Source organism: Heteronotia binoei, chromosome 16 (assembly GCF_032191835.1).
Source record: "Heteronotia binoei isolate CCM8104 ecotype False Entrance Well chromosome 16, APGP_CSIRO_Hbin_v1, whole genome shotgun sequence".
Lineage (NCBI taxonomy): Eukaryota > Metazoa > Chordata > Lepidosauria > Squamata > Gekkonidae > Heteronotia > Heteronotia binoei.
In genome coordinates, this window is record NC_083238.1 from 43727149 (window position 1) to 43751766 (window position 24618).

General features: G+C 48.3%; 1 protein-coding gene across 1 annotated transcript in view; it reads right to left on the bottom strand.

The window, feature by feature from the left end:
• Window positions 1-324: 324 nt before the first annotated feature.
• CCNYL1 (cyclin Y like 1) overlaps window positions 325-24618 on the bottom strand; it is a 52139-nt gene continuing 27845 nt past the window's right edge. Inside the window, exons 6-10 of the mRNA XM_060257249.1 lie at window positions 23097-23148; window positions 20308-20427; window positions 17170-17336; window positions 6900-7062; window positions 325-2274 (exon numbers count right to left, since the gene is read on the bottom strand). Of these exons, the coding sequence (XP_060113232.1) occupies window positions 2158-2274; window positions 6900-7062; window positions 17170-17336; window positions 20308-20427; window positions 23097-23148 (619 nt within the window). The 3' untranslated portion in view covers window positions 325-2157. The remainder of the gene's footprint in view (window positions 2275-6899; window positions 7063-17169; window positions 17337-20307; window positions 20428-23096; window positions 23149-24618) is intronic.

Consider the following 24618-nt stretch of genomic DNA (forward strand, 5'->3'; position numbering starts at 1 on the left):
ACTAAAAACCCTCCCACTGTTGTCCCCCCCACAAGTACCAAGAACACAGAGCATCACTGTCCCAGACAAAGAGTTCCATCTATACCTTGTGGCTAATAGCCACTGATGGACCTCTGCTCCATATGCTTATCCGATCCCGTCTTGAAGCTGGCTATGCCTGTAGCTGCCACCACCTCCTGTGGCAGAGAATTCCATGAGTTAATCACCCTTTGGGTGAAGAAGTACTTGGGAGTTGATCCCATGGCTTAAACTGGGTGGGGGTGGGGGTGAGAGAAGGTACCTTCAGACAGAGAAAACACAAAAAAGTATGCTGCTGATACCTGGTCTTAATTAAAATAGAGTTTATTATTAGCTTCTCTCTTTTTTTTAATACAAACATGAGAAAGGGAACAGTCACCCGAAGATGTAGCGTTTTGTTTCAAAATTCAAATTTTGTGATCAATACCTGAAGCCGCAGACCGTAAACTGCCCGCCTGGAGCCGGCCGAGTGAAATACTGCGTGAGACCAACAGTCAGTGTGCCAGAGGACACCCCCTGAGCGACTGGGGCGTGGGATTCCGTGGAACTCAAAGGCACCCGACCGAAAAGGGGGGGGGGGGCTGTACAAGAGTCGGTGGGACCCCTGACGGATGGGGGAGGTTTCCAAAAGGACATGTGGCTGGAGTGTTCTGACCCAGAGGCAAAGCGCTGCTCAGTTTTAGGCGTCGGAAGTTTGGGGTTTTTTTTACTTAGCATCAATTGCTGTTCTGAACCGGCAAACTACATTTAGGAGGTAAGCCGGCTTTCAAGGTTGGCTTCCAGAGTGAGTGGCATTGAATTACTACATTTTTTGACTGTTTTGAAAGCAATTGTGGAAGATCACTGTTTTTCCTCCCCTCCCCCCCCCAAGAAGTCAAGAACCCTCAACACGGTTTCCAGTTTAAGGCCTTGTGAAAACCTTTTTTTTTTGGGGGGGGGGAGGGGGGGCACGAAGGGGAATCAAAGCAGGCCTGCTCTCCTACACCAGTTTATTGTAGTGAAAATTTCAGCAGCGCAGCCTTAAGTTGTCTGTCCGTGGCCGACATTTGTTTGAGCCAAGCATTCGACAGAAATCTAGTTCAGCGTTTCAGGCAAAGTAGTGTGCAATGGACTGCATCTCCCCCGGGGCTTGACAGCAAGTAGGAGAACAAGAGAAGCACCATAGCTGACAAGAAATGGACCCTGACCCGTTGGTTGTTGGTTCCCTCCTCAACCCCCCGCCCCCCGCCCATGCTAGCAAACCACCAGAATGCCATTCCTCTACTCCTGCCCCAAACGCTTCCGAATCCCTTGAAGATCTCCAGTCAAGAGACTGCACTTCACCCAGGGAACGCCGCCTGCTACTCGGCACCAGGGATGGAATTCTAGCAGGAGCTCCTTTGCATATTAGGCCACACACCCCTGCTGTAGCCAATCCTCCAAGAGCTTACATGGCTCTTTTTTGTAAGCTCTTGGAGGAATGGCTACATCAGGGTGTGTGGCTTAATCTGCTAGAATTCCACCCCTGCTTGGCACCCTCTTGGTCTTAAAGCACTGGCGTAGCAGGTATGCGGCAGAGGCTGGCAGGAGAGAGGGCCTTCGGTTGTCCTCAGCGCTACCGTTATTGGCTCCAGACTGGCGTCATACTGCATCCTGGGAGTCCCAGCCATTCACGCTGCCCCCTGTCTCCAAAAGGCGGCCACAGCAGCGGGGTCCTGGGCAACCCAAGGGGAAGAGCGTTGCGACTAGAGAGTCGTGTTAATGTTCAAAATCCTAAAATTTAAAACTAGTCATTATTTTTTTTTCTTTAAAAAAAACAAACAAACCTCACGTAGTTCACAGCTATAGGCCTACACAGTAAGCAAACATCTGTGCGTCAGAGGGGGGAGGGGGAGGAGAAGAAGAGGACACAGAAAAAAAAATCTTCAAAAAGTTTCTGCACCTCTGGAGTTTCAAAGGGGGGTGCCGGTTTGAGGAGGTCCCATCTTTTCTTCCCCCCACGCTCCTCTGGCTCTGGGGCCTCCCGGGCTGCATTCGCTCGCCCCTGCCCCCCCTGGCTGGAAGACACCCTTCACGGCCTGCTCGCGGACTGACGGCGGCAGCGGCTGCGGTGTTCCCAGTCCGGAGGAATACGCCGGCTCGTCACAGCGTTCCCGTCTCTCAGGAAAGGATGGCGTTAGAACGGCGAATCCCGACTAAGTTATCGGCGCTGAAAGATCGCCTCATAGCAGCTTTCGACAAGTCCTTGTATTTGTCCTCGCACAGCCGGGAGATCGCCTGGAACAACCACATGCGGACAGAATCAATGGATGCACCCCGGAAGGGCCCAAACGCAGCTTTCCTTGTTAAAACAGTGAAACTTCCCCAGTGGTGGCCAGGAGCATGGTTTGACTGGCAAAAGAACTGGGAAGAGGAGGATTTACAAGGGTAGTCAGTACCCACTTAGCTTCTCATTGGCTTACCTGATTAACAGGGGTGGAATTCTAACAGGAGCTCCTTTGCATATTAGGCCACGCCCCATGATGTAGCCAATCCTCCAGGAGCTTACAGGGTTCTTATTACAGAGCCTACTGTAAGCTCTTGGCGGATTGGCTACATCAGAGTGTGTGGCCTGATATGCAAAGGAGCTCCTGCTGGAATTCCACCCCCGCTGATTAACATTAAAAACAAAACAAGGTGTATGTTAATCTTAATGATAGTAGGCAAGTCTACCAGCTTTTAGAATTTTGATGGGGGAGGCAAAGATGTTCTCTGGAGAGCACCATCTGGGGGTGCTGAACTCCAGGATCCCTGGGAATTACAGCTCATCTCCAGACTACGTCGAGCAGTTCTCCCGAAAAGGGATGCTTCGGAGGGTGGACTCTGTAGTCTTGTACCCTGCTGAGGGCCCTGTCCTCCTCAGGCCCCACCTCCCAAATCTCCAGGTGTTTCCTAACCTGGATCTGGCAGCCTTAAGCCCACTTCAGGCGGTTCTGCAGAGGTTTCCATAATGATGATATCGGATTTATATCCCAATCTATACTCTGAATCTCAGAGCGGTCACAATCTCCTTTACCTTCCCTCCCACCCCGCCCACAACAGACACCCTGTGAGGTGAGTGGGGCTGAGAGAGCTCTTGCAGGAGCTGCCCTTTCAAGGACAACCTCTGCCAGAGCTATGGCTAACCCAAGCCCATTCCAGCAGGTACAAGTGGAGGAGTAGGGAATCAAACCCGGTTCTCCCAGATAAGAGTCCACACACTTAACCACTACACCAAACTGGCTCTCAAGAAAGAAAGGAAAGAATCGAGAGGGCGTGTCTTTTAATTGAACTGAACAGTTATATATATATATATATACACACACACACATACATATACAGGCTTATTTCCAGTCTGATTTTTTAAAAAAAAAACTATCCTACTGAATTACCCTCAGGCTGTTTCCCATGAATGCCCATATCGGGATGCTGGCCTCCAGCAGGGACCTGGGGGTCTGACCCCCCTCCAATTACAGCCCCTTTTCCAGACTGCAGAGATCAGTTCCCTTGGAGGAAATGGCAGCTTTGGAGGGTGGGCTCTGTGGCATCGTACCCCGCTGAGGTCCCCGTCCTCCCCAGGCTCCACCCCCAAATCTCAAGAAGTTGCCCAACCTGGATCTGGCAAGCCACCTCCCCAGTGGCCAGGAGAGAACTGGTAACCCGAGCAGCCGAGAGGAGAGGCGTCCTCCTGTTAGACTCAACTCACTCTGAACGCCTATTCTTGCACGTCAGTGAAGCTGCAGTTCTTTGTTTAAAAAGGTAAAGGAAAGGTCCCCTGTGCAAGCACCAGTCGTTTCCGACTCTGGGGGGACATCGCATCAGGACATTTTCCCAGCAGCCTTTTTTACGGGGTGGTTTGCCATTGCCTTCCCCAGTCATCTACGCTCCACCCCCAGCAAGCTGGGTACTCATTTTACCAACCTCGGATGGATGGAAAGGCTGAGTCAACCTGGAGCTGGCTACCTGAACCCAGCTTCCGCTGGGATCGAACTCAGGTCGTGAGCAGAGAGCTCAGACTGCAGTACTGCAGCTTTACCACTCTGCGCCAGGGGTAGTTGCCCCTTTAAGGAGCACATGGCCAAGCAAAACTGAATTGCCAAACTGCAACTGCAGCATTCCCTTGCCTTTTCTTGGAACGCCTGGTTGGCTTGATGTCCAACCCAACATCTTAGTTTAGACATGCCTGCAGGTCCCTCGCTCTGCTCAGGTGCGCCTGGGAGAGCAGAGAAGTTAGGGCCAAGCAGGCCACACCTTCCTCCGGAGCCCTCTGCCCAAATACCCTTTCCAGCCTAATTTTTGGTTCCTGCTTTTTGATTGACGAAAACATCCCGGTTGCCCGTGCAGATTAAACAGCAGGGCATGTTAACAGCGCTTGAAACATCACGAGTGGCACATTGAGCCAAACAGAAAGCGAAGACTGGAGTTAACAGTGCAAATAACTTTTATTGTGTAGAAGTATACATGAGGATATCTAACTCTCATTGGCCTGAATAGATTGCCTCATTCTCCCCACGGCAAGACTGTGTCTTGTGCGGTCGCATGAGTTCGCAAGTCACTGACGTATGAACTATGCGTCATCATGGCTGGTGGAAAACTTACACGAAAGGAAAACTTGCGCTAAGGCTTTTGTGTATGCAGCCAGTTTGTACTTTTAAACCTGTATTTTTGCAAACTGGTATTTGTTTTGATATTGGGATTAGGTATTTATTGCTGAACCATGACTGTTGTTTTAAACAATACTTTAGTATCTCTATGTGCATTATTAAATTAAATACCGGTGGTTTGAACATTTGTCCTACATTCATAAAAAAAAGGTAGCCCCCTGTGCAAGCACCAGCCCTTTCTGACTCTGAAGTTACCTTGTATCATGACTTTTCACGGCAGACTTTTTACGGGGTGGTTTGCCACTGCCTTCCCCAATCATCTACACTTTCCCCCCCAGCAAGCTGGGGACTCATTTTACCGACCTCGGAAGGAAGGAAGGAAGGCTGAGTCAACCTCAAGTCAGCTACCTGAACCCAGCTTCCGTCGGGATCGAACTCAGGTCGCAAGCAGAGAGCTCAGACTGCAGTACTGCAGCTTCACCACTCTGCGCCATTCATAGTTATATTTTAATCTTTTTTTTGTTGTCCCAAACTCTTTGGTTACCCTTCTTGCATGGGATTATTTTTCTCCCCCTCCCCCTTTTTTTGAAAACCTGCACTATGCTTTAGTTTCTTGACCATGGGGTTCACACTGTGTGAGGGGTTAACGTGAGAAATGGCCCAAGCCAGAGCGCATTTGTCTGCCAGTGGCCACTAAATAAAAGGGAAGAGAGAAGAGCTCCCGCTGACTACCCACAACCAATGTTCCCTCTAAGCTGCAGAATCTTGTGAACAAAAATTCTACTTTGTGAGCTCCTGGCACTAAAGCTGTGAGCTACTGCATAAATTATTGTGCTCTGGGACCATTTTTCCTTTGCTAAGACAAAAATGCGTGAGCTGGAGGCTAAAAATCTGTAAACTAGCTCATGCTAACTCAGCTTAGAGGGAACACTGCGCATAACTGGTTAACCCTTTGCTCTTGGAAGCTGGAAGCCAGAAGTACCTCCCTGAAGACAGCCACTAAAGGTTTGCTGCACTTAAAGAATCGGAAGCGGCTGAGATGTATGATGGAGCTGAGTTATGCAGTCCGGTGCCGGGTGAAAATGCACCCTTGCGAGTCCTTTGAAGCCAATGGTTTGAGAAGGCTGCAACTGGGTCCTCTTGGTGCACCCAAGTGAGCGTCCAGGGGTGCCACAGGTGGGCAGCAACCAGCCCTGTCACCCTCCCCTCCCCACCGGCCATCCATGATGTTAGGATTCTGCTGCAGCAAGCAGCACTCCTGGGGAAGTCCCCCAATCTCAGTGGGTGGGCTGCTCCTTCCCCTCCTCCTTCCCTCAGACTAATGAGAGCACAAGAAGACTCTCCCATAAACAAACAACATCCCACTGTATTAAAGCTTTACAAGCCGCACATGCAATATAGTTGGTACAGCGTAATGATCCAGGCCAATACAGTTCAATATAGTCCATAATACTCAACAGCACAGTAAAGAAATCCACTCAAGACAGAACCAACACTGAAGACTTAAAACACTGTCCAGGGAATTCTCATCCGCTTATGAAGGTCTTCTGGCTTCAGAAATTGCACGTATCAACCAGTGTTCCCTCTAAGCTGAGTTAGTGTGAGCTAGCTCACAGATTTTTAGCCTCTAGCTCACACATTCTTGTCTTAGCTCAGGAAAATTGACTCCAGAGCACACTCATTGATGCAGCAGCTCACAACTTTAATGCCGGTAGCTCACAAAGTAGAATTTTTGCTCACAAGACTCTGCAGCTTAGAGGGAACACTGGTCTCAACAAAGAACAATTCCACAAAATTGTCCATGCCGGCTATTCATTTACCTTTACTATGCTGTTCAGTAGTATGAATTATATTGAGCTATATTGGATTGCGCCTTATGTTGTATGAACTACACTGCCCTCCCCTTGTTAGAGTGCTCCAGGCACTCCCTCCCCGAGGCCCAGCTCCAGCCCTCCTTCCTTCCCCACCTTGCCTTGCTGTGAATTCCATCTGAACTACGACCCTGAAGGTGACGCCCTCCCCCCATTCATCAAATCCTTATCCAAGCTCTCAACATGTACCATCGTGCTCCCTGGGATCGGGCACCTGGGCTTGGTGGGCAGACCTTCCCTCAGAGAGCACCACCTTTCCCGCGAGGCTTCCTGCAACTAAGAGGTTAAATTAAAACCCTTCCAGAAAGCAGGCCACAAAGCTTTGCCAAGTAATGTGATTAGCGACAGAAGCTGCTGTAGTGCAAACAACCCCCCCCCCCACGGTACGCCGAGTCCCTGGGCCTGTTACCTCCAGCTTCTGCGCTCGTTCTTTGCTGAGGGGCTCGAGCAGGAAGCTCAGGTTGTTGTCGTCTGCTAAGGAGCGAAGGTCAAAGTAGTATTTGGCGTAAACGCTGGCGGGAACGTTGATATTGAACTGGAGGAGCTCCAAGAAGTGTCTTTCCATCTCGTTCCTGGAAGAGGCAGAGGGCAATGAGGGAGGAGGGTTGGGGGCACAATCACACACAAAAATGAATTTCAGAGGGTGGCCGCGCTGGTCTGCGGGAGAACGGCTGGATTTGAATCCAGCAGTGCCTCAGATGACGAGGATTTTGGGGTAAAAAGCTTTTGAGAGTCAAGGCTATCTCTGTCAGATGGTGTCCAATCTAAGCTGAGTTAGTGTGAGCTAGCTCACAGATTTTTGACCTCTGGCTCACACATTTTTGTCTTAGCTCTGGAAAAACAACCCCAGCCACACTACTTTATGCAGCAGCTCACAACTTCAATGCTCACAAAGTAGAATTTCTGCTCACAAGACTCCATGGCTTAGAAGGAACATTGCTATCAAATATCTGATGCAGGGAGCTTTGGCTTACAATCAGATGAATAAAGTAGGAGTCCAGAAGCACCTTTAAGACCAACCAAGTCTTATTCAGAATGTAAGCTTTTGTATGCATGCACACTTCTTCAGAAAAGGCAATGGAGTACAGGGAGCAGAGCTACATATAGCTTGTGGGCTGCGGCTAATGCAAGTGCATTCTTAACCACTGCCCACCAGCTATATGTAACTTTATGTAATTCTGCTCACTATACCCTATTCTATTGTCTGATGAAGTGTGTATGCATACAAAAGCTAACATTCTGAATAAAACTTGGTTGGTCTTAAAGGCGCTACTGGACTCCTACTTTGTCCTATTGCTTCAGACAAACACGGCTGCCCACCTGGATGGAATCAGATGGTGAAGAAGAATTGCAGATTTATACCTCGCCCTTCTCCCTGAATCAGAGACTCAGAGCGACTCACAATCTCCTATATCTTCTCCCCCCACAACAGACACCCTGTGAGGTGGGTAGGGCTGAGAGAGCTCTCCCAGCAGCTGCCCTTTCAAAGACAACTCCTACGAGAGCTGTGGTTGACCCAAGGCCATCCCAGCAGGTGCAAGTGGAGGAATGGGGAATCAAACCCAGTTCTTCCAGATAAGAGTCCGCACACTTAACCGCTGCACCAAACTGGCTCTCAAAAGCTTACATCCCATAAAATCTGACTCTCAAAAGCTTATGTCCCATAAAATCTTGTTGGTGCTGCTGGATTCGAATCTAGCTACACAAAATGACGTCTGTCATATTACCCAGAGTCAAAAGCAAACAGAACGACACAAGTTTTTCTTTAAAGGAGCCCCCACCCCCACCCCCAATACACTGAACGTGTTAGCTTTAGAGGCAAGGTGCATTTTGAATCTGGGGACATCCGGCTTGTGGGGAGAAGGTTATGATCCCACAGGCACTCGCTGTGCCAGCTTGGAAACTCTACCCTGGCGAGTTCCATTAGCGCAGCCGTATACAATTCATACTCCATCTCCGTTCTTACAAAGCCCCGCGCTCTATAGTTATCAGATGAAAAGAATGATGCTGGCTGTTGATTAGCTCTGAAGAACTTGCAGAGATTTTCCACCAGGTTGATAACAGGAAAGGGCTTTTTTTTTATTGAAGTAGAGGTGGACCAACAAAAGAAGAGGGCCTATCACCACGGCAACAAATGGATCTCTGAAGAGCCGAGGGGGCTATTATCTCCCCCGAGCAAAAAGCCTCTTGAGGCAACATGGGATTCATCTCAGCCAAATAAATAAATAAAAGAAGCCACATTAAGGCAGGAAAAGTCCCCTGCCCCTGAGCTCCAGAGAGAGGAGATGGTGATCAACGCCGGGGTGGGAGGAGGAATTTTCTTAAGGCTGCCTCCGACATTATGCTACTGAAATCCATCCTATGGATTCAGGTGCAGGTCACCTCTCTTCAAGCATGGTTAGAAAAGCACTCGGAAACATCGAGACACCGGCGGGAGGCGACTCATCTCGCAAGCAGCATCTCAAGAGGAACTGGTCGGAAGCGGCGTCAGAATCAGTCCTTCAAACTCCTAGGAGGGGCTGTGTCGAAACACACAATGCTTTGCACGAGGGGCGGCCAAGAAGTGTTTTTATGCTGCTTTCTATTCTGGCAAATGTAACGCTGCTGAATTCAAAGATAATGCAAGCTCCTAAGAAGCTGGATACATCGACATGCAATTGGGCAATACTCCTCTATAATCCATCAGCCTTCTAGAGGACAGCAGAGCTGTAGGGACCCCTTGAATGGGCAAAGGCCTCATTACCATCAGGGGTCCTGTTTCTACCGAAACTTAACAAGGGGAGAAATCATCATTAAAAAAAAAAAAAATCAACTGGGACAGGTTAACGCCTTTGCCAAGCCTGCTGAAGGATGTGTGCCTAAAAGTTTGAGCAGGGAGAGAGTTTTCAAGGATTGGGACTAAGAATTGGGAAAGGTTAAAACACTTGGGGCTCTTTGACTTGGAGAAATGTCGACTGAGGGGTGACATGATAAGAGGTTGACAAGACTGTGCATGGAACAGAGAAGGCAGAGAAAGAAGTACTTTTCTCCCTTTCTCACAATACGAGAACTCGAGGACATTCAATGAAACTGCTGAGCAGTCGGGTTAGAACGGATAGAAGGAAGTACTTCTTCACCCAAAGGGTGATTAACACGTGGAATTCACTGCCACAGGAGGTGGCGGCAGCTACAAGCATAGCCAGCTTCAAGAGGGGATTGGATAAGCATATGGAGCAGAGGTCCATCAGTGGCTATTAGCCACAGCGTATTGTTGAAACTCTCTGTCTGGGGCAGTGATGCTCTGTATTCTTGGTGCTTGGGGGGGCAACAGTGGTAGGGCTTCTAGTGTCCTGGCCCTACTGATGGACCTCCTGATGGCACCTGGTTTTTTGGACACTACGTGACACAGAGTGTTGGACTGGATGGGCCACTGGCCTGATCCAACATGGCTTCTCTTAGGTTCTTATCTGGAAAATGCTCTGCCGCAAACCGTCACTTGCCACCATGTCCTTTCGGAGCGTGCCAGGGAACTAAACTGCATCTGAACAACCCCCCCCAAATTTTCTCCCTTTTTTCTTCCAACAAGTACCTGAACTGTTACATGAAGCGCCTTAAGAGACCACCAAATTTTTGCCCTGACCTGCTTAGCCCAAGAAAGCCTGATCTCATCAGATCTCAGAAACTCAGCAGGGTCGATTGCGGCTAGTACTTGGATGAGAGACTGTCCTTGAAATACCCATTCAGGAGGACAGGGGCAGGCTCTGTTCAACCACCTCTCTGAATATCCTCCAGGCCCCCAGTTGGGGTCAATCAACAGCGGTCGACATGACATCCAGGTGCAGGCAGACACACACAAACACAATGCCAAAGAGAGAGAAAGAGACACAGACAGAATGCTAAACCTCTGCGCTCACATCATGCAGCTATCCTGCAGTGTCTATTTGAACAGCAAACAATCCCCTTCTCTGCCAAATATTCGGGTTACCTGTTCCCAAGAAGGGCAACCTAAAAAGACAAAGGCAACACTTGCCCGCCAAGAATGCACATCTGTTAAAACAGAATTTTAGTTGCCCTTGCTTCCACCTTCCTAAAGCTGCAGGCTGCGACCTCCCTTTCCGCTTTGCAATAATTTCAGGCTTGGGATACGATACACAACTGATTCACTTCAAAAAAGAAGCCTTAATATAATAACTGCTCTAGTGATGTTCGTTTTGGGAACACATGAATCTGCCAAACTGAGTCAGACCCTCAGTCTATGAAGGTTAGTATTGGTTGCTCAGACTGGCAGCGGCTCTCCGGGGTCTCAAGCAGAGGTCTTTCTCATCACTTGCTGCCCCAGTCCTTCCTTTCAACTGGAGATGCCGGGGATTAAACCTGGGACTTTCTGCGTGGCAAACAGATGCTCTACCACTGAGCCGTGGCCCCTGCCCTCTGTGCAGGTTTCCTGCAACTCAAAACTGGCAAGTGTAATGAGAAGACTTTCTGGGTGAATGCTAGCTGGTGGCCAATCCTTCCTGAGAGGCTCCAGCTGTTCAGAGTGAACCCAAACTAACCCCAAATGCTTAGTTCCTAATCCATACTCTGAGCAGGGACCCTGAGAAAGCCCTTTCAAAGCAAGCTGTAAGAGCTGAAATCAGCATTTATTATTTATTTACTTCCTTTATAATATGGCCTTTCTCCTTAATGGGGATCCAAGATGACAACACAACCACCCCGGGAGGTAGGCTAGAGCGTGGGACTGGCCCCAGCATCCACGGCAAAGCGGGGGTTCGAACTCGGTTCTCCCAGTTCCGAGTCCAGCGCTCTCACCCGCAATGCCAGACTGGTCCAGGGAAAGCTGGTTGGGTGTGCTGGGTAGCAGCTGGTTTCAGAGGAAGTGATCCTGAATTAATGGAGGATAGGATGATGCATGCTCAAGGTGATGGATACAAAAGGGCTCCTTCCAGATGCTGAAGGAGGATGGCTTTACGCTTTGTGTTTGAGCAGGGGCAGCCAAACTTTCTTAACCTAACAGCCACATAGAATAAACATCAGATGTCTGAGAGCCGAAAGACATGAACGTCAGATGTTGGAGGGAGGGAAGGAGGAAAACAGATGGGAAGGGGGAGGGGAAAAGAAAGAAACTTTAAATGCATTCTCCAAGCAACCTGCTGGCTTGGGGAAGTGATTTAAAAAAGACAAATGCCTTCTCTAAGCCAAATGACGGGGAGGGGGGTGGCACTGAGAGCCACACAATATGCATGAAAGAGCCACATGTGGCTCCCGAGCCTCAGTTTGTCCACCCCTGTGCTAGAGCTAGGCTTGCCATTTCCCAGTTGGAGACAGGGAGTTCTCTGATTATGCGGGCTCCTGTCTGCTGCTGGCCAGTGGGAGGAAATCTCCCCCCCCCTCTCCAACAACATCACATGATGTGTCTAAGTCACCCAGAAGTGACATGGACATGCCAAGGGGGGCACTCTAGTTTTTCAGCAAGACTCTATGGTTTGAGGTCAATTTTACCATAGAGTTTTGCCCTCAAACCAGAGTGTCACTGATTATGTGCCTATGTCTCTTTCCAGGTGACTAGGCACTGCACACAATGTCACTTCCCGTGACACTGGCATGTCAGGGGGCAATGTCCCCTCCCAACCGCCGCATCTCAAACAGACCTGGAAACCCTAGCTAGAGCATAGCAGGAGAGAGAAGACAGCACAGCGTGAGAGGCCAAAAAGGCTGTAGAAGCTACCTAGAGGGCCCCCAGGAAAATTCTTGCACAAGCCCCTGCAGCTATTTTCTTTCATGAGTCACCGTCACAAATATCAACTAACGAGGCCAAACTCCACGCTGGAAGTTTGCATGTTATGACATTTCCATGGCAGGGGCGCAACGGATTTCATAGAATCAGAGTTGGAAGGGACCTCCAAGGTCATCGAGTCCAAACCCCTGCAAAATGCAGGAAATTACCTCCCTCTAAGTTCACAGGATCTTCATTGCTATCAGCCATCAAGCCTCTGTTTAAAAACCTCCAAGGAAGGAGAGCCCACCACCTCCTGAGGAAGGCTGTTCCACTGAGGAACCGCTGTAATGGTCAGGAAGATCTTCCTAACGTTGAGCTGGAAACTCTTTTGATTTAATTTCAACCCATTGGTTCTGATCCTACCTACTGGGGCAACAGAAAACAATTCCACACCATCCTCTATATGACAGCCCTTCAAGTACTTGGATGGTGATCATATCACCTCTCAGCCGCCTCCTCTCCAGGCTAAACATGCCCAGATCAAAGGTTTGCTCAATTTGTTAATTTTACTATTCTGTCATTGGATTTTAAATTTGTACTATTTTGGATTCTAAACTACCACCTATCAGCTGTATGTAGCTCTGCTCACTGTACCTGATTCCTCATCTGAAGAAGTGTGCATGCACACATAAAAGCTTACATTCTGAATAAAACTTTATTGGTCTTAAAGGTGCCACTTGACACCTACTTTGTTCTACTTTCCTCACAGGACTTCTGCAGAAGGCCAATTGCTTGTAATGCTTTTTTTTAGGGGGGGGGACCTGGGGAGGCTGTGCATGGGGCGGGGGTGGGGGGAAGAGAGGGGAGAAAGCTGCGAAGCATCTGCTGCTGGGTTTTCTAGTAGTTCCGTAATCTGCCTCGAGTCCCGGTGAGAAAAATGGTCTATGGTACACATCCGCAGTGTGATCGACTACGTTAGCACCTGTGGGGGTCCAGCCATGAGAAGTAGCGCTGCCTCCATCGGAAGCAATACAGACGGATGCAAGACCGTTTGCAACCAAAAGGTAAGGGGAGCAGAAGAGAACCTGAGGTTTGTGTACCTTTGCTGCAAAGTTCCCAGGCTTGTTCTCCCCTATGCTAAATAAGACAACCTGGGAGGCAGCACTGAATCTTCTTATCCCACCCCCGTGTCACACTGACGAGTGACAGTCAGGTATTTTCACAGCTCAGTGCATCAGAGCTACGGTGAAAGGCGTCAGGAGGGGCATCAGGGAATAATTTCCCCCCTTTTCTAAAAACAAATATGGATACTTCCCTTGTGGAAGCTGAAAACAAAAAGGGAACTGTCTCGGACGTTGCATTTCCTAGATGGCTTCGGGCACGGCGAGAAAAGCTTTGTGCGGCTCGCTTGAAAGCGAGGGCGGCTGAAGTCCCCCATTGAAGCTCCCGTCCAAATTAATTTCCTGCTCGTACGGCCGTAAAGCTTATAGAGATGCAAATCAGATAATGTTTTGATGATCAGCTGATCGGGGCTTCGTTGACCCCCTCGAATAAATATTCTTCATTAACGCTTTTGTGCCGGCTCCGCTAATACATTTTAATTGTGTGCAAAAAAGAGAGAAAGAAACAACAGCCCGCTGGATTAGCGAGTCTATTAATAGGGGTTTAGAGCCCACGAAAGAGCAAAAAGGCTCATGTGTTTGTGTTGCTTTATTGACTGGCTAATGTAGCCGGAGAATGAACAGCATGTCCCCCTCTTTGAGGCACATTGTGATCGATGGGATTAGCAGCTGTGGGCTTGGGGGTAACTGCCCCCCTCCCCAATTAAGTCACTCCATTAAAGCAGGTATTCATATGGCGAAAGTGTGTAACAGATCAAGCTTGCCAGTTTTCCCTTGTTTCGGCTTCTTTTCACCGAAATCAGAAAAAAAAAAATACAGCGTGAAGGATTCTAATGTACGACTCCGGGGACCGGTGCCTCGCTTCCTCACTCTTCAAATTATTATAAGACAGGACAAGTAACAGTAACCCTGCCCCCCCACCCACCTTTTCACAAGTTAAAGTTGCGTTCTGAACACACCCTCTAAAGCAGGGGTGGCCAAACTGTGGCTGGGGAGCCACATGTGTGTCTTTCACACAGATCATGTGGCTCTCAAAGCCCCCATCACTCCGTCAACCAGCTTGAAGTCACTTCTTCAAGCTAAGCCAGCTGGCGGATGGAAAATCAATATAAAGTTAAAGCTGCTTTCTTTCCATCTCTCTCCTTCCCATCTATTTCCCTTACTTCCCTCCTTCCCTCAAACATCCGACATTCATGTCTTGTGGCTCTCAAACATCTGACATTTATTCTTACATTAAGCAAGTTTAGCCACCGCTGCTCTAGAAAAAAGGGCAGCTCCTGGCTGATGGAAAGCACCTTACTAGGGTCTTTCTCACGTAAACGGAAAAGGGAAGTGGAGTTTCAAAACTAAGATTACTAAATTTTGGAAGGGCAGCATCTGGACAGTATTTTGGCCAACTTTAGCCTTCATTTGAGAGACTAGAAGGTGAGGGATTTTAAGGTAATCAAGAGCAAAATAATCGTTGCTTACGTTTACTGCGGAAACTTAAAATAGATTTCACTCACATACTTTTAAAACCAAGTCCACACATTTTGGATTTAAAGGCGAGCACCACAATACCAAGCGCTGACTAACTGCCAGTTGAGAGCTTAACGGAGACTGGTAAAAAGGCCATTCAAGTAGCCAAACACCCTGGAAGTGAGTGAGATGCATTGTCAGTCTGCACGGGTGTGCTCGCTACAGACTGGCTTCAACTGCGAGAAGCCACCTTTTAATGAAAGATAAACTTGGTATGAGTCTGAGCTTGACCCAAAGAACCCTGGCTCTAAGGTTTTTTAGTAGTGGGGGAATCGAAGGTGGTTTTCTCCAAGGGGACTACCAACCCTGGTCTAGAGGTGGTAGAAGCAGGGTGCCAGGCCAGACAGGAGGAGGCCTGTAAGGGTCAATTCTAGGAAAGCAAAGCTCTGACAGTATGTCCCAACTGGAAGTGGTGGTCTTCCAAAAGGCTTACTGCAGGTGCTATAGGAGGCAGGCCGGAGTGAATTTCCATGTAGGGAGGAGGCAGCTTCTGTTTAAAGCAGAGATGTTCTGCCAGGCGTTTGGCCAAGCAACTGTTTCCATCTGCCTAACGCTCCTGTCTCTTGCCTCCCCCCACCCCCAGGTGAGCAGTGGCACACTTGGAATCTTTAATGCCAACTACTTAGGTTAATTTGTTATATTTTTACTGTTTCTAATTATTAATTTTTATTGTTGTACACCACTCTGAGCACTTTTTATGGGGGAGGGGGGCGTCTAGAAACCAAATTGAATAAACAGAAGCACCAAGCTGGTCGTACTCTGGAAAAGAAACCATGGCTGCTTCCCGAACGAGCGATGGCACTTGGAGATCTGGCCACTGTGCAATCTGCTGGACCAGGGACTACCAGCAGATTAGTATCCGTCATGCTCACTGAGGGGCATTCAGGGAAAGGCGGTCCTGCAGATAGGAGGGTCCCTCCCAGACCACTGATGGCTTGGAAGGTTAGTCCCAAAACCTTGAATCTGATTTGGTATTCAGTCTGGAGCCAGGGCAGCTGGTAGAGCACAGGTCGAATGTGCGCTCTTAGAGGGGTTCCTGTGAGCACCTGCAATTAACTGGGGTTTTTTTTTTACTAATGTCATTTTACTGTAAGTTGAACGTGAGCTTGTGAATGCATGCATGTGTCGATGTTAAGCCAGGGGTCCCAACCTGGTGCCCATCAACGCCTTTCCTGGCACCCACCAAGGGCTTTTAGCAAGGGGGCAGGGACAAGTGAGACTTCTCTCCATCAAGGCTTTTGATTGGCTGTGTAGATTTTTAAAAGCATTGCTTTGGCGGCAGATGTTCACTCTGTGACTGAAAGTCAGCCAAGGCGGCCATATTGTCACTGGCTCCACCTCCCATGGCAGCCATTTTGGGGCTGTAAACACCACACTGTTAACATTCCCAAGGTGACCATAGGCTCAAAAAGGTTGGGGACCCTGAATTAAAACTGTTACAAAGATGGATGGATGCAGGAGAGGAAGGGTGGTATTGACGTGCAGTGATCCAGTGATAGAAGAAATTGTGGCCTGGTAAGCTGAAAAGGGGCGTACATTGCTTTTGTGGGATGCCTGAAGGCATCTAAAAAGTGAGCTGATGGTACATGGGTGGGGGGGAACAAAAGTTTAAACACTGAGATATTTCTGATTTCACAGCAGAGGAAAATCAAACTACCTTCTTTTTCATTCTAGGGCAAGCACACAAGGCTAATGACACAGAAATACTAGCAGTTCTCATGTGCATTGCCAACAGGGGTGGAATTCTAGCAGGAGCTCCTTTGCATATTAGGCCACACACCCCAATGTAGCCAATCCTTCAACAGCTTATAAGGCTCTTTTTTGTAAGCTCTTGGAGGATTGCCTACATAAGGGGTGTGTGGCCTAATATGCAAAGGAGCTCCTGCTAGAATTCTACCCCTGACTGCCAATAACGGGTTTACTAACCCTGGTCCACATTTCTAGGTAGACCATTAAGAGAATACGCTGAGAAGCACAGACTACTGGTGAGCAAAGAAGATTCAAAGATGTTCTTATAGGACAAAAGGCACTCAATGGAAAGCCATGAAGATCACTGCTGTGGCATGACAGTTAAGGGGTCGGATCTGGACCCAGGAGATGTTCTGGATTTGAAACTGTCCACCAAGGATCTTTACGGGCACTGGGGCCATCCCTTTCAGGGCTGTTGTGAGGATGAAACAAAGAAGGGGAGAACAATCTACAGCACCTGAGATCTTTTGGAAGAAGGGTGAGAATGAATTCCCAGTACTAGAAACTGCAATGGAGAGTCAATGAAAGTTTCTGGGGGGGGGGGGGGGGGGGGAATTGTGACGCTAATAAGAGTTTCACTCTGCCTTTCTACTCACATGTCCTCCACTGTGATATCCTTCAGTATTTGGCAGTAATCCACATTCCACACAGCCTGATCGTCCCACACCTTCGAAGCCAGCAGGATAGCACCTAGAACTATTCTCTTCCAGTTACTCGGACAGATGTCAATCTCGGCATAGGTTAAGAGCCTTTCCAAGTAAACCTGCAAAAAAAGGAGACAGAAAGGGAAGGGAACCATTGCTCTTAGGTCTTCACAACTGAAATGTTTCACGGGAGAAGGAAACAGCCAAAGTTGGTTTTCTTTTGAGATACTCTCCCTATATCCACCACCTTATGCCTTTATTTTAAAGCTAATTGCATGCAATCTGTTCTCTGAAGACCAGGCACTGCAAGCTGAACTGAAGGTCTGAAAAGAGATAAAACAAGTCACTATGTTTGAGAAGGCAAATTTGGTGGAATCGAATGAAAACTACTAAGTTACCATTGCAAACTTCACTACTGATGTATTTGACAGGCTGCGCCCAGTATAGCACCTCAGAGCCTTTTTGAAAGGAAACATTTCAGTTAAGCTCAGGTTTGCGTCAAGCTATAATGGTGTGATCTACTGAAAGGAAACGTATTTAAAGTATAAAATTCCGGCAAGGCATTTACCTAGAGATATTTTCCACTACTCTAGGGAAGCCCACAAGTAACAAGGAACAACTAAGTAAGCAGCAAACGGCTTTTTCAGCTGTTTTCAGCTTTCACATCACAGGTGTGGACAAAACATTTAGCGAACTGATAAACAAAGACAAACCCAGTCCCCCCCACCCCATTTACAAGTCAGCAAACTTCTCTAATAAGTCATTTCGGAACCACTTGCTACTTTGAGCCTTTCCCATTTTTGCCTGTGAGTCAGTGTTGCTCTTTCCTGTGGCCAAGTCGTGCCATCTAGCGGCCAAAGTGTTTTTAACAGTTAGAGAATATTTCCAAGGGGCTGGCTTCCTACATAATCTTGTGCCTTTGGGTTTGTCACAGAAGTGCACGCCGATGACATCACTACACTGATTTTGCAGGTGAGATCCAGGAGAAAGCGCCATGCACCTGAGCTTCCTTAACTGAGGGAGAGAAGAATAGATTCCACCTGAGGCAGGCAGAGGTACAGCTGCAAAGCAAGGAAGGGGATATGTCTGTGCGTGTGTGTATGTGGGTGGGAGGGAGTGATCTGCTAAGGAGCAAACAGGAAGAATGACAAATCAGCATCAGCTCCCTGTAGAGTAAAGGTTTCCTCTGGGGTAGAAGCCCGCTTGAAAGAAAGAACCTCCTTGGGAGAGAGGAATTTGGATGGCCATGAGGAGGAGGACAAAAAGCCCCGGAAGAAGGAAAAGGAGGAGGGGGAAGAGCCAGCTGGCTGGGAGAGGCAAGAAGCTTGATTGGAGAGCTGCCAGAAAGGCAATCTATGCTGGCTTGCCCTTGAAACTGATCTGGAAACTGCAGTGGGTGCAGAATGCGGCAGCTCGCCTGCTGACTGCATCACCTGTACGAGTGAGCATGCGGCTGGTGCTCCGCGGCCTGCACTGGCTGCCTATAGAGTACCAAATCCACTTCAAGGTGCTAGTTTTTACTTTTAAAGCCTTCCGCGGCCTGGGACCAACATACCCATGGGACCATCTCTTCCCATATATGCCCCGGAGGTCACTTCGTTCGGCCTCCCAAGATAGGCTGACTGTACCTGGCTGAAGAGATGCCTGTCTTGCCTCTACCACGGCCAGGTCTTTTTCGGTCCTGGCTCCAACCTGGTGGAATCAGCTCCTTATGGAGATCGGGGCCCTACCTGGCTTGTTAGCCTTTCGTAGGGCCTGCAAAACGGAGCTGTTCCGCCAGGTCTTCGAGCGAGGAAGCGGGCAGCTATCCATTACATCGGTTTGCCTTCCCTACTGCACTACTGTACTATCTTACTGTGGTGATTTGCTGTACTGTCCTGCTACATCATTTACTAAGTATTGTAATTGGGTTTTTAATTATTATGCTGTTGTGATTTTATTGTGGTTTTATTATTTATGCTGTACTCCGCTTTGAGCCACTATGGGGGAATGGGCGGAAAAGAAGAGGAAGAAGAGGAGAAGGAGGAGGAGGAAGAGGAAGGAAAAGAGGAAGAGGAGGAAGAAGAAGAGGAGGAAGAAAATGAAAAATAATGCTGGAGCCTCCCGAGGACTTGGGAGGTCATGATCTTGGCCAGTCTTCAGAGCCTCCTGGGATGCTGCCAGTCGAGATGCCCCAGCTGGCTAGAGAGGCAGGCAACGGCAGACCACCTTGGAATGTCTCTTGCCTTGAAAACCCTAAGGCAGGGGTGTCAAACATACGGCCTGTGGGTTGGAACCGACCCATTCGGGGTTCTTATCCATCCCGTTAGTAACTGGACATTATCTTTATTGCCAGATGATGAAGGTTGTGCATTATGTCCCTGTGTACTACCCCAATGCTAATGCATAACAGGTGGCAGAAGTGGGCATCGGGGAGATAATTTGAGAAACACTGCAAGAGATGCTCATGTTTAAAGCATGTTTGTATATGGAGTTAAAAAAATAATATTAATTGAGTTTGCCTGTGTTCTTTATAAAGTTTGTATGCCTGGTACCTGGCATTACGTTTTGTGACGTGACAAAGTGACGTTTATGTCAGATCCAGCCCCTGTAACAAATGAGTTTGACACCTCTGCCCTAAGGGGTCGCCATAAGTTAAGTACGACTTGACAGCACTCTCTACCACCACCAAGCAGCTGTGAGCATCTGCCAAAGAGAAGTGCGGGCGATATATAAAATATTCCTGGTGCATGAACTGCTTATGGCATAAAAAGTCTTTTTTCCTGGAAATAAACCACCACCATCACCAAAATAGCAGAGAAGACGACGACTGCAGATTTATACCCCACCCTTCTCACTGAATCACAGACTCAGAGCGGCTTACAATCTCCTATATCTTCTCCCCCCACAACAGACACCCTGTGAGGTGGGTGGGGCTGAGAGGGTTCTCACAGCAGCTGCCCTTTCAAGGACAACTCCTAGGAGAGCTATGGCTGACCCAAGGCCATTCCAGCAGCTGTAGGTGGAGGAGTGAGGAATCAAACCCGGTTCTCCCACACAAGAGTCCACACATTTAACCACTACACCGAACTGGATTCAGTTATGTCTTACCAGCGTCACTATTGCACATTCGGCGGTCAGCTGCGCTGCGCTAAAGAGCGTCCGTACAAAGCGGTAGATGTGCTTGTGATCAGGATCGTGCTTGTAGTAGTCGTCTGGAACCTCGTCCCGCTGAAAGAGGACACAGTTGGGAGGTACTTTAAAGGCCAGGTGAGGATTACTCTTCGAAAGCATGGCAGGTACAGGCTGCACGAATTGACTTCCACAGATTATATGCGACGGGTGGGATACTGGAGGTCAGCACAAGTGGTTTCATCCTTCTCTTTTGCACTGCAAATTCCCCAACTTCCCCCAAAGGAATCTCACTCAATGATTGGGGAAGGGGAGGTGATTTAGAGTAGATTCTATGAGACCTGAAGGGCCCCCTGCTGAAACAGAAAGAATATGGCGAACCTTTTTATGTGAATGAGTAAGTACTGGCATGCACGAGCCTCTTGGGAGGCAAGACCAAAAACAGTTCAGATTAGCAGGTTTTTAAACTTAATATTGTGTTTTTAAATTGTAAGCCGCCTCGAGAAGGACTCTGAAGAGGCGGCGCAGAAATATTCTAAAGTAAGAACAGCTAAAATGCCATGGCACTTGCCTCTTGCAAAAATGAATGCGCCCCAAATGAGACCAAACGTGTGCTTTTTCAAAGTCCACAAATCCAGCACCAACCTAATTTATCTAATTCATTTCTACGGTGCTTTTCTAACCCAAAGTGGCTCACATCATTCTCCTTCTTCTCCACAACAACCCCTGTGAGGGATATCAAGGTGGGCAGCCCTGTTAGTCCATTCGCAGCAGCAGAAAAGGGCAAGAGCACCAGCAGCACCTTAAGGTAAAAGGTAAAGGTGGTCCCCTGTGCAAGCACCAGTCAGTTCCGACTCTGGGGTGACGCCCCTTTCGTGATGTTTTCACGGCAGACTTTTTACGGGGTGGTTTGCCATTGCCTTCCCCAGTCATCTACACGTTACCCCCAGCAACCTGGGTGCTTATTTGAAGGATGCAAGGCTGAGTCAACCTTGAGCTGGCTACCTGAACCCAGCTTCTGCCGGGATCAAACTCAGGTCGTAAGCAGAGCTTAGGACTGTGGTACTGCAGCTTTACCACTCTGCCAAAGAGGAGTGCGGGACATATATTAAATATTCCTGGTGCATGAGCTTCTTATTGCATAAAAAGCCTTTTTTCCTGGAAATAAACCACCACCAAAATCAGGCAGAGGAAATTCAATTATGTCTTGCCAGTGCCATTATTGCACATTCATTATTGCACTATTGCACACTCTGCGCCATGGGCATGTTAAGGACTAGCAAAATTTGTGGCAGGGTGGGAGCTTCCCTGAGTCACTGCTCCCTTCTTACAATACATTCTAGCTGTAGCTGACAAAGTAAGCAGTGACTCCCAAAAGCTCGTCCCCTGCCCCAAATTTTGTTATTCCTTAAAGTGCTACGCAATCAGGTTCCCCCCCACCCTGAGAGCTTCTTTTTCTGAGCCCCTCAACATTTGCCCCAGAACCTATCCTGTCTCTTAAAACAAAGGACCGTCCCCATCAGAGCAACTCGCCAGCTACTGATCAGGTCCTCAATTTCTGTGAGAGGGAAGGGAAAGTCCCAAGTCTTTCTTTTGCAGAGGGGGCTGCACAGAACTGAGCCAATAATCACATAGTTCTTGCTTGTTAGAGAGGAGAAGGGATGGGATTCTAGCAGGAGCTCCTCTGCATATTAAGCCACACCCTCCTGATGTAGCCAATCCTCCGAGGGCTTACAAAAAAGAGCCTTGTAAGCTGTTGGAGGATTGGCTACATCAGGGGTGTGTGGCCTAATATGCAGAGGAGCTCCTGCTAGAATTCCACCCCTGGAAAGGAGCAAGAAGTCTTCCAGAAGTACCTGGGCAGTGTTCCCTTTAAGTTGAGTGAGTGTGAGCTATGCGCACAGTTTTTTAGCCCCTTGCTCACACATTTTTGTCTTCACTCAGGAAGGATGGCCCCAGAGCAAACTAATTTATGCGGTAGCCAAACTGCTTGCGCAAAACTTTAATGCCAGTGGTTCACAAAGTAGTATTGTTGCTCACAAGCAATACTCCCTCTAAGGTGTGGAGTCCTGTGAGCAAAAATTCTACTTCGTGAGCTACTGGCATCAAAGTTGTGAGATGTTGCACAAATCAGTTTGCTCTGGGGCCATTTTTCCAGAGCGAAGGCCAAAATGTGTGAGCTGAAGGCTAAAAACCTGTGAGCTAGCTCACACTAACTCAGCTTAGAGGGAACACTGCTGACAAGACTCCACTGCTAAGAGGGAGCATCGCACTTGGGTGACCCATCCATCTTTGGTATCAACCGATAAACTGTTACATGAACATATGAACACATGAAGCTGCCTTCTACTGAATCAGACCCTGGGTCCATCAAAGTCAGTATTGTCTTCTCAGACTGGCAGCGGCTCTCCAGGGTCTCAAGCTGAGGTTTTTCCACACCTATTTGCCTGGACCCTTTTTTGGAGATGCCAGGGATTGAACCTGGGACCTTCTGCTTCCCAAGCAGATGCTCTGCCACTGAGCCACCGTCCCTCCCCCTGACAAAATCGTTTCCCCCTTTGGTTAGCTCTACAAAGAAAAGCTGCTTGAACGAGAGGGTCATAATCTTTTCTTCTCAAAAGATCTGATGTTCGTAGTGAGTAGATTTACTTTTAAACTACGTTATTTTTAGCTGTTCCTTTTTAGCCACCCTGGCTGTACATCTCAGGCTGGATATGCTCAAGCAATCAAGACAGACTGGGATTGGGGGGGGGGGGGACCAGCTTTACCGTGAGCGGGTGAGACTTCTCATCAAAAATATCCAGTGATCTGTCCGAATCCCTGCAACACAGGAAGGGGTCACGTTGTTGGAATTTGCAAAGTTGTTGTTTTTAAACCAAGACGAACACTTGAATTCTGTTTAGTGTTATCTTGAAAAAAACCCAAGAGGTGGGGGACAATGTCCCCCTACAGAATTGGTGACTGGTACCCGCTTTCCTGCCCAACCCCTTTCTCCAATCTTCGTTTCCCCCCCGTCGTCCTCTGTTGTGCAGCTCTACATTTTAAAGCATCAACGGCAAGACTTTAAGCCAGGGGTGTCAAACGTGCAGCCTGGGGGGCTGAATCAGGCTCCCGAGCAACTGACTGTCATCTGCTTCCTTATCCCTATTCTTGTTTCCTTCTGCTTAACAGCTTGCTTTGAAAGGCTTGCTCAGGCACACAGGAGCTACAGAGCAAAACCCCTATTTTCTCCACTGGCTAAGACTCCTCCTTGGGGAGGAAAGGGGGGAGGCAGAGCCCGGGCTCTCTCAATTGCACAGCAACTGGCAGAGGCTCCTCCACCCATCCCCTGTGGAAGGAAGGAAAGAGCCACAGCTTTCTTTGCCCAGTTCCCTGGATCCATGGGGGAGATACAAGGAAAGCACCTTTAAGACCAATGAGTGCTAATGTTTCAAGCTTTTTAAAAATATATATTTGTGTTTGTCTGTGTCCTTTATAAAATTTATCTCTCTGCTATCTAATCTATGTACACACACGGCCCGGCCCAACCTGACATGGCCTGGCCCAACAAGGTCTATGTCAGATCCGGCCCTCATAACAAATGAGTTCAACACCCCTGTTTTAAGCAATACATTAAAAAAAATAAACGTTTTGCATTTTATTTTTTTCCCATTTCCTCATGTCTTGTTGCAGGTACAAGTGTTGGAGGTGGCTGAAGCCACTTGCCTTGGGAATGAAACATGGGTTCAGCCCCAGCTCACTAGAGAGGTGACAAAGAGGCCCCGGGGCAAGGCACACCTTTCAGGCCAGCAGGGGTGCTGCGGTCAGATGCCACAAGCCTCGGTGAAGTTATTCCCCTCTCAGCCTACTGGTTTTCAGTGGCCTTTGACTGGAGTTACTCAACAGAGGCTGCACGATAAGCTTCTTAAAAGGAAGGGTGGAACACAAATTACAGTTATGAAAATTGCTCATTTTTTTAATGCACCGCTTGCAAGCTTTAATCTCAACACGGACAATTCCAGACTTGTAAACAGCTCCATGGAATCAGGCACAGAAGCTCCCATGTGCTGGAAGAGTTCTTTTCTCTCTTCCCCCGCCGCCTTCACTCTCAGACCTCATACACCACAAACCGCTCACAGTGGTCAGAGTGGGTAGACAGGCTAACAGTGCGTATGGTTTTTTCGCTCAGAGACTTCATATAACCACTCAGGTTAGAGATGAGGATGTTGAAATGATAAGTAATTCCACAAGTATTCACATGTGTTAACAACTGCACACCTGCAAGAGCATAGCCTGAGCGATGATTCAAGT